This window comes from Hirundo rustica, chromosome 14 (genome assembly GCF_015227805.2).
Source record: "Hirundo rustica isolate bHirRus1 chromosome 14, bHirRus1.pri.v3, whole genome shotgun sequence".
In the NCBI taxonomy this organism is placed as follows: Eukaryota; Metazoa; Chordata; class Aves; order Passeriformes; family Hirundinidae; genus Hirundo; species Hirundo rustica.
This window is the reverse complement of record NC_053463.1, coordinates 9,568,448-9,578,500: the sequence shown is the minus strand read 5'-3', so window position 1 is coordinate 9,578,500 and position 10,053 is coordinate 9,568,448. Positions and strand designations below refer to the sequence as shown.

At 49.3% G+C, this 10,053-nt stretch overlaps 1 protein-coding gene across 1 annotated transcript in view; it reads left to right on the top strand.

Moving 5' to 3' along the window:
- Nucleotides 1-990: 990 nt before the first annotated feature.
- The window catches only part of JADE2 (jade family PHD finger 2), a 68,689-nt gene continuing 59,626 nt past the window's right edge, over nucleotides 991-10,053 (top strand). The window contains 4 exon segments of the mRNA XM_040077994.1: nucleotides 991-1,068; nucleotides 1,071-1,172; nucleotides 4,835-4,892; nucleotides 7,294-7,379. Of these exon segments, the coding sequence (XP_039933928.1) occupies nucleotides 991-1,068; nucleotides 1,071-1,172; nucleotides 4,835-4,892; nucleotides 7,294-7,379 (324 nt within the window).

Below are 10,053 nucleotides of genomic sequence, written 5' to 3'. Positions count from 1 at the left end.
CCAGTGTCCCTCCTCATGCCCTGTGTCCCTGCCTGCACCTTCCTCCACAAAGGCAGGGGTGGCCCCAGTGCCCTCAGTAACCTTTCTGATTACCTGTGCTCTGTCTGGGCTTGCCAAAGAAAAAATAGATAATTAGAGGGTAACGAGTCAGAAGAGGCAAGTAAAGTTATAAATATGAGTAGCGAAGGGAAAAAAAAAAAAAAAAAAGATGTGGAGAAAGGCAAGGCACAGGAAGTAAACGAAGGCTTGTTTTGTTTTAAATTGAAATGAGATTAAATATTGCCCTGGGGAGCCAAGACAGCAGAGTTTGTATGGAGGAGAGGAGAGATGGCTTGCTCCTCACCTGGGCACCTGAGCTGTTGCTGGAAAGCTGGGGCTGGCAGCAGCCTGTTGAGGAGGCGAGGGACAGGCGAGCCCCGGCAGGCAGGGGCAGGCTCTTGCTGCCCAGAAAATGGTTATTCTAGGTACCAGATCCTGCCCTTTAGCTTTTACACTTTGCAGGGCTACCGGGGAGCTTAGGAAAAGCTTCCTCCCAGATGTAGGGGCTGAGCGGCACGATTTGCTGTGAGTCGTGTTGGCCCCGCTGCTGTGCATCCTTTGGTCCAAAAGTTTGTTCGTCTGTTACTATGAAATTGGGGCTGTGCCAATTTGGGGGATGCTGCTGCTCTCTCAGAGCCTCCTTTAGCAGCGCTTGGCTCCGGAGTTTGTTCGTGGGAAAAGGCGATGGGACGAGGACAGCCCTCCCACGGTGTTACCGGCCGGGATGTTCCAGCCCTCCACCCTTTTTATTACACTTTCTAACAACTGGCTGGCGTTCCTAGACAGAGGGAGAAGCGCATTTCGGGCGGGGGGGCAGCGCCGAGGGGAAGCGCCGGGAGCAGCCGCGGGGCTCGGTGTCAGCCGGCGGGCACAGGCACCGCCACGAGCCCGGGACGGGGTCCCCGGAGCGGGGTCGGTGACCGGAGCCGCGTGCGTGCCGCTGGGGGCACTATGTTCTGTTTGTGTTCCTATTTCTGGGCTGGAAGAACAAACAGGGAAGTGGTTTTTCTGCAGTCTCATTGCAGCTCACAAACAGAGCACATCATTCAGCCGGTGTTGCTCACAGCGTCAGAGGTGACGGCGCGGGGACCGAGCGCGGCGCATCCCTCAACCTGCGGGGAGGCTGGGAAGAGGTGATGACCAAATCCTTCTCCTTTTTTTTTTTATTTTTTTTTTTCCCCTTTCCTGCAACTTATGCAGGTTTCTGTGCCTATTCCCCGTGGAAGTGGGGAGCACAGGCATGTATGAATTTCTTTTATTTACTTGCCACAATTCAGACTGCTTCGTTCTCGGAAACGAACGGTGGAAACAGCCTCTGCACAGGGTGCCGGGATGCCTCTAAAAATCTCCAAATCGCACGTGGACCTGATGTGCTGAAGAGTTTGCGGGGAGCTGTGAAACGTCAGGGGGTTTCCCAGAGCACAGGGCTGCTGGAGGGGTCTGCAGAGAGATTTCTGTACTAGCTGAAGGCTGCATGAGGCATTTGGGTTTAGTGTGGATGGGAGCTGGTGCCTGTCCCTGGCGGTGTGCCCAGCTGAGCTCAGGATCTGGGCACAGGCATCTCTGTGTTCCATCAGTAGTTGCCTCCACCTCTGCCAGGTTGCATGGGCTGGGCAAAATTGCATTCCCAAGAGCTCCTTTCCAACCTTCCCCTGCTGTGAGGCAGGACCAGACAGCCTCAGGCTATCATCTCCCTTTTAACACCAATGGTGGTGCTAATTTGTCCAAGGACGTAGTGATTTACATTTGTTTAGGCTGATGAAGGGCCATCATCTTCCTTGGTTTAGTATTTATCTGCCTTGCTCGGCTTGAACAATGGCAGTGCTAAACGTGTTGGTTTGCAGGCAGTTCAGTTTTTGGTTTCCAGGCATTAGCCAGGGCTGTGCCTGTGGATTTGAGTTGCAGACACTTCAGGGGGATGTTCATTTGTTTATAAAAGAAACCCACATCTGTTTCTGTTTGAATTTTTTAAGCAAGCCTACATAGAAACCTTTCACTTGGTTTCTGGCTCTGTAAAAACTAGATTTTGGGCCAAGTTTGACCTAACAGTGACCTTTTCAAAGTATTACAAATTTTTTTGGTATTTGTTTATGACTTTATTAATGATGCCATGTGGGGAATGGGTCAATTAAAGGTGAAATTAACTTATAATGTAAACAAAGATTAATTTTGGAGCAGAGACCAGATTTTGTGGGGACTTCAGTTGCTCAGTAGTTCACCAGCTGAATTGCTCCTGAGAGCTTTTGGGAGCAGGAGTTCCAGCCCTGGGAGGGATGTGGGCAGTGGGTCCGACACCCTCCCCCTCCACGGGTGCCAAAAGGGTGGTGGGAGCTCAGCCACCATCAGACTTTATAACTCTGGCATACAGATGGGGAAATGGCCCCATTACCCCTCTACAGTAAATTCCTCTCCTAAGTGCCATGCGGTTTACTACTGTCTGGCTGCTCAAGATGAGTCCCTCAGAAACAACAGCATCTTCTTAGCATGGCCTGCAGTGTGACCATTTTCTGGAATGGCCTGGTTTTGGCCAGCACTTTTGCTCCCTTCAGGCACAGTGCCTTGTGTGCCATCCCCTGCCCAGCCTTTCAGCGCTGCTGTTCAGAGCTGTCCCTACTTTGCTCAAGCCAGAAATTCATTCAGAAATTTAATACAGTTTGGTTTGGAGGATGCTGCCTTGGATCCCGCCAAACAGTGGCAAAGTGATTTACTGAGGTACAGACGCTATTTTTACCTGCATTGTGAACCACTTCTGTATGTGGATATCAATTCATCTTGTTACGTAGTGAGTGTGTTAATTCTGTAGGACAGAAGCAGGATGCAGGGACCAAGTTCAGTCAGAGGGATGATCGGGGCTTCTCCTCATATATATCAGCCAAAACCAGTGGCAGCCTCCTGCTGCCTGTGCTGAGCATTGACTGTAAAGCTCTTTCCCTGCCTGGGAAGTAGAGTGATGTCAGTGATGCTGTCTTGCTCTAAAAGCAGAGATGGGAAACCTGGGAAATCTCATTGGCTATCAGTAGCAGTCCTTTGCTTCAGCTCAGGTGTTTATTTTCCTCCTCTTGGCTTTGGTTTATTTAATCTCTGTGATTAGGAGCTCAAGAATCAATAAAAACATTGCTCTCTCTTTCTGCTCCAAATGTCTGTTTGCCACTTCAGACCAGTAGGAACCAGTTTAAAAGGCTGAGGTAGGATTTTCACTAAAAGTAAGCTGCAGTTAGAGCTATCTTCAATTTCATTTCCCCCAAGCAAAATCTAATGGCTACTTGGAACAAGGCTGGTTTAATAACATCTGTTTCCCCTTGAATCACCAGGGGAAAAGTATTGATATTGCCATATTCTTAGGGAGTATTTTAAGTCACATTTTGGCAGGGCAATGCCTTACCACAACACTTGATAGTTAAAATGTTTAGGATATTTTGTAGTATTTTCCCTTATGATGCTGTGATAGCACATATGTTGTAAAATAGAGCTATTACAGGGTTTTTATATGCTTCTGTGGAACGTTTCCTGATCTTTGGGGGAAAATGTCATGCTCTAGCTTACTATCCCAGTCCGTGTGCTGCTTGTACCTGCTGTGACCACACAAACCCAGTCTTCCATTACCATTCCCACTTAATATTTGTGGAACCAATAGTGGATATGACGTATGAACACATTCAGATTCTTCAAAAATATCACAGAAAGTACTAGGAAGATTTCCAGGAGGTTAAGATTGTTTTCTGTGGATGTATTTTGGCTTGCAGCCTGTTGGATAGTTGTTTGGTCCACAAGTAGCCCTTTTCATCCAGAAGAGCCCAAGCCCTGTATTGGGGGCCACGTTGATCAGCCACCACCCACACTGGTAAAATTTGGATCCTCAAAAGTTAAAGTACCTTTCTTCTTTTTTTTCCCTGAAGCACCTACTTTGAGTTCCGAGCGCTTGGCTCCCAAGGGGTGAGTTCAGGAGAACCTGCTGATTTCAGGCACTCCTGTGGCTTGTTCAGAGTCTCAAAGCAAATCAGCTGAGCTTGAAACGGGTCTCCTCATCCGTGCAGCGGTACCCACTGCTGTGATTTTGGCTCTGAGAGGGTGGAGAAGTCACTTGCTCAGCCCCGGCGGCTCTGGTGCTGCCGGGGGGAGCTCCCAGCAGGGCAGGGCACAGTGATGGGAAGTGCTTCGGGCTGGCCCGTGTGACAGATACTGCCAGAGTCTTAAAAGAAGTAGATACCGGCTGGATGGGAAGATGGGTCAGAGGGTAAAACCCCGGGCTCGTGGTACACGGGGTTCCCTTCGGCTCTGGGATGCTCGTACTTCCCCCTGCAGACATACCGAGAGTGTGCAGTTTCCATTCTTCCGTCCTTGCGCTTCTCAGCTTCGCAGCTCAGATGGGTGGTTCACAGGACAGCTTTTCTCCCATCCAGCAGCACCACAGTCCCTGGTAGGGCATCCTCTGGTCCGTGCTGGAGCTTCCTCCCTTGGCAGTGCTCTTGCAGGGGAAGGGACATTTGGATGCAAATCCTGCATAGACAAATTTCTGTGCAAAGCTGAGCGATCCAGATGCACTCACTGTAACTACTGGGAGCGGGAAAAGCTGGTAGAAAGACAATTAATTTTTTTTTAAATCTGTGGAATTCTTTTCTTTTTTTTTTTTTTTTAATTTTTTTTTTATTTTAGCCTCTGGGTAGTTGTCTGTCCTGAGGGTGAGGACTGACAGATGCTGGGCTAAAAGGATGTGCAGATATTCAGATAGCCTTGCTTTGGTGCTGAGCTGGGTTTTCTGGACATGAAGTGTAATGTTCAATTTCTTTTGTTACAGATGGAAGAAAAACGACGCAAGTACTCCATCAGCAGTGATAACTCAGACACCACTGACAGTAAGACCTTTAATTCAAAGCTTTGAACAAGATTCACCTCCAGCAGTCAAAATGCTTGAATAATTACTTCCCAAAGCGTGGAGGAAACTGCATTTACTGGGAGGCCTCTGCGCAATGAATAGTGTGCAGGGCTGGGTTTGTCAGAAGTGCAGCAACAAGCTGATATCAATTTATTTAAACACTTGGCTGTGGCTCCTCTTAACTGATGAGAGTGTCTCCCTCGTGTGAGGAGTCTGGGCGAGGAGAGCTGCTGATTGCAGATCTGCTAACGAAGCAGCAAACACCCTTTGTAGATGAGTTGTCCTTTCCTGTGAGCTGCAGCCTGAGACTAGTTTGCTCTTGATTTGGGTTGCACCAGGGGAAAGGGAAGTTTTTACTGGAGTCAAACTGGAGCCGCATTGTTCCCTTCTTGCAGACTGAAGAGTGATGTGGGAAAAGGGATAAGGCTCAAACCAGCAAAACTTGCAAGCCCACGCTTGCTTTTCAACATCTACCTCACTTCATCCTCACTCAGGAAGGCACAGAAGCATGTGTTCAACAATAAACATGTGCAAATGTGCTGAATTTTGTCTATAAATAGAGCACTCTCCTCTCCCACTTACCCTGGGTTTCACCTGCTGCAGGCACACCGCAGTGCTTCGGTGTTCAGCACCCTCGAGGCACCAGCCTAATCCCTTGTCTGGACTCTGGAGTTTCTTACTAGTTACTCTTGGTTTCTTACAAATGTCACAGTAATTTCATCTGGGCCGTGCTGGGAATTTGCTCTCCACACTTTACGGGATCTGGCTGCTGGATATCGGAGAACGAAAGGGACTTTAGTAAAGACACTAAACTTCTGGGCTTTTTCCTAACAGGATGATGGAGAGATTACAGGGGGTTATGGAAAGGCTGATCTTGCTGGGTTTGGCTGCTGTTCCCACAGCTTTAGCCAAAAAGATTGTCAGTGTGAGTGGAGTTTGCACCACAACTGCTGATGGGAACCTGCTGTTGTGCTGCCAGCGGTGTCCCCCGTCCTGCCGGGGGGCTGGGGGACGAGCTGTGCCTACAGAAAGTGTTTCAGGCTCTGTCAACACCGCTCTCTTCTCGTAAAATGAAACACCTCTGTCTCAGAAAGGGGTTTGTTTTGGAAGCCATGCTCCAAACTTCCCATCTCCTAATCCCCAGATGCTCAAAGGCTTATGGAGCCGAGCTGTGCTCGCTGGCTTCACTGCCTTTCGGGGGTAAGGCATCTTTAATCATGGTATTAAACAACATGGCCTTATCTCTGTGGGGCTTGGATATTTATGCTGCAGGTGATATCTAAGCTGTTGACAAATGCTCTCCTGCAGGATAGTTGTAAACAGAGTGGTGACCTTCTTTTTCATGCCTCTGCCAGGAAAGGGTAGTTGTGGTGCGTTATCCAAGCCTGTGTAGCTGTAGCATCATATTGTAGCTTGAGAAGAGGGGGCAAGGTGGAAATTAGTGATGATCTCTCCATGAAAGCTGCTGCTGCTGCACTCCTTGGAGCAGCTTGATGAGTAAAGCAGCGTGGTCCATGGGCTGCAGCACAGGATTGTGTGCTCTGGGCTTCGTCTACACAGTCCTGTTACGCTCTGAAATGTTATAAAGAATTTCATTTATTTGGAACCCTCTTTAATAACATCTGGCCTGACACTCCAAAAAACAACCTGTCTTCATTTGCTCTTCATTTTGTGAAGTACAAGAAAGTGCACTGCACGTGAAGAATACAGGCTGAGCTGGTGCCTCTTCCCCTGCCAGGAAAAACAGGCATGTGAAATTCACCTGGGCCGGAGCTGGTGGAAGAACAGATGTTTCCCACTGCAGTGGTACCACCTCCTGGTCCCTGAGTCAGCCCAGCTCCTGGCCAGAGCCCTTCCTGAGATCCACATGTACATGGCTCCGTCAAGTTTGGATGTTGCTTGTGTGCACAGTGTTGTTTCCTCCTATTTAGCCCTCCAAGAATAAAACCAGTGTTTAATAGGCCTACTGATAGTTATTTTGTTGCAACATCACAGAAACATTTTTATATACTGGAATATGGAGGGGTCCTCCTATACAGAAGACTGAACTGTCATAATTATTGTACAGAAATTCCAATAATCAGTTTGTTATTTATTATTAACAAATACAGTCTTTCATTTAAGTGATAATGACGCAAATAGGTTGGAAGTCAAGAGCAGTAATGCAGTGGTTCCAGCACATTTCAGGCTTTAGCTACCCTTCCCTTTTGGGGGTGGCAGCAGTGATGATACTGCACAAAAAACAATTCATGTCAAGGTATTGCTTCACCTTAGTGCTGACCCAAAGCGTTGGTTGAGGCTGGAGCAGTGGGGCTGGTGGCAAAGGCAAGGAAAAGCTTTGACTCTTTCCCAGCTAACCCATCTCTGTTGCCTTGTTGCAGGTCACACCACATCCACCTCCAGATGCTCCAAAATTCCGAATACCAAATCCCCCTGGTCACGGCAGAAGGAGAAGAAGCCCTCTGAGGTACGTGGGCTTTTAGGCTTTTCCCAAAGGGGCGTTTTCCTGTGGGACTGTACTTGCCCAGATTGGCAGCCAGCGTGCCCATGGGTGTCTGTGGGCAGTGGGGGCCAGGACAAGGCATCCCTGAGCAGCCAGAGCCCGTGGTGCAGAGCCACAGCTCCCAACAGCGGTGTCAGCCCCAGCTCTCCTGGGGAGGGAGCTGATGGATACACCAGGAGCATCCCTGGTGAAGGGTGGGGGTCCCTGTGCCCACTCCATCCCTGTTGAGGCAAGTAAAGCAGAGTTAAATTGGAAGTTAAGTGTGGTGGGACTGGGAGGTCCTACAGTGCTTGGGTGTGTGCCTGCCAAGATTCCCTGGTTTGGGTGCCCTCCTGGGTGCCCTTTTATTACTGGCACAGGTCACAGCACTGATGGCAGGGGAGGGTGGTGTGGAGACTCCTCCCCATGAACAAGTGAGAGGCATGGAGAGCTGTGAAACGAGACCCAGCCCAGCTGAGCTGCAGACTGTGCTGAGTTGGTTTGCCCCTGTCACGGGGTTCCAGGACGCTGAGCTGAAGCCATCAGTCTCACCTTGCTGCAGGGTTTCCCCTCGCTGGCGTGAGCAGTGCTGCCCGTTCTGGGGACGCTGCCCAGGTTCACCTGCTGGCTCTGCAGGGTCTGGGCCTTGCATGGGAGGAGCTGTTTGTCCCCAGGGCCGTGCTGGAAGGGGTGGTGCTGTGTCCTGTTTTCCTTCCGTGCCTCGGATACATTTCCACTAGCCATGGAAACTATACCAGGCATGAGCTGCTGTTGTAGCAACCTCAGTGTTTGGCAGTGGTCATCTTCATTTCAGCAGCAGCATGAGCAAAGCCAGAGGGACATTGTTCTCACATTCCCTTCCCTCTGGACTGGGGTCTGGAGTCAAACAGTGCTAAGTTTAGAAGCAGATGAAGCTGGCATGGCTCATGTGAACTCCCCAAGTCCTCCCTGTTTCACCTCTCCTGACACTGTGGCCTGGTGAGCACAAACCCCTGTAACATCCTCCTTTTGCATCAAGCTGAGTAGAGATTTTGAGGTTTTCCTGTGGTCACTGTCTGAATTACAGCTGCACTTGGTTCTTACTGCTCTGACAGGTTTACATTGATATTTCTGTGTTGGCAAAGAACACAGACTGAAAAAGTCAAAGTTATTTGTGCCTTGGATAGAGAGTGGGATTGGAAAGCTGTTACTACCAGCTGAGTTAGTTGGAAATACTCCAGAGAGCAGGAACCAGGGGTGCAGATGTCACTGCTGCTAGCAAGGCTGTTGGTAAATTGAATATTAGCACTGGTAATGTTGGGTTTTGGTTATAGGTGTGTCTCTCAGTGTGTGTGCAGGGGAGATTGCTGTGAGCTGAAGCCTCCTTTGGAAAGTGAAGCATTTTAGGCATCTCCTCCTGCTGTGGCACCATTACCCCTCTCTGAAGTAACTGCCCATCCTTGTGGCTGATGTGTCCATACAGGCCTTGGGTGTTCCCTCTAGGTGCTGTCAGGGGTCCCTGCTACAGAGATGCCTCATGGTAGATGTGAGAGGATGTGACTCGTGTCACTACAGTGTCATAGGTGCCACCCTGCTGCTGCCCAGTAAAACCCTTCTGCGAGAGTTGGGGCATCTTTCTGCCTCACTGGTGCAGACAGATTTTTGTCCTTAATATGAATTCAGTCAGCCATCTAGGATTTTACCTGACTGTTATGGAATGTAAGTCCAAGATTCCAAGTGAAAATGCTTCTGGACTTGATGGTAAGACCTGGATCCAAGTTGCAGCTCTACAACAGTTAGAGTGAAAACTTCATCTTAGTCCATGGCACCTGGGGAGACATCAGATGCCTGCAGAGGGCTCATGCCTCTGCTTACTGCTCCATTATCCCCTGAGGGGGGTTCTCAGTGCAGTGTAGCTGTGGAACAAATAAAGTGGAGCAAAAGCTGAACTGTGCTCAGCTTAGCAGCAGTTGGGACTGAAAGTGAACCTCTGTGGCTTATCTGAACTGAAACTCCAGGGGAATTTGGGGAGGCGATGTGTGATTACTCAAGCTGGAGTTTGGCCAGGATGCTGAAGCTGACAAACCATCTTTTACAAAAGCATGGTGGGCACACAAGCAGATGGAGCAGTCCAGATCTCAGCTGTGCTCCCCTCACTCTGCATTGTCCCTGCACTTGCTGGTGTCTAGGTCTGCTGGAAATCAGTGCAGCTGAAACTCAGGGGTCAGGAGATTGAATTCCAGTATGAATTTCCTCTCCAGCAGCATCTTCTAAACTTTTCCATGAGTGACCCAACTTCTGCTCTTGCTGTGAGCACCCATGAGCACGTTTGGTCCATGTGTGGGATCTGCTGCTTGTCGTTTGTGGAGCACTGCAGGGTTTGGGACGTCCTCCCAGGAGCCTGGGGATTTCAGGCATAGGCTGGGACAGGCATCACGTCCTGTTGGAGCAAGTACTGAGAAATGTAAAACACAAACTGCACCACTATCAAACTACTGCACGTGAAATAGTGAATCACCTGTTCTTTTGTCCATCCTGCTGAGGATGGGAACCTCAGGAGGATAATAGGGAGAGCAGAAGGTAGGTATTAGCAGATATTGAACCCCCAGCCATTTTGGGTCTGGATGCACCTTTACAAACCATAACTCAAACTCCAGGTTTACACATGGCTTGTAGCTTT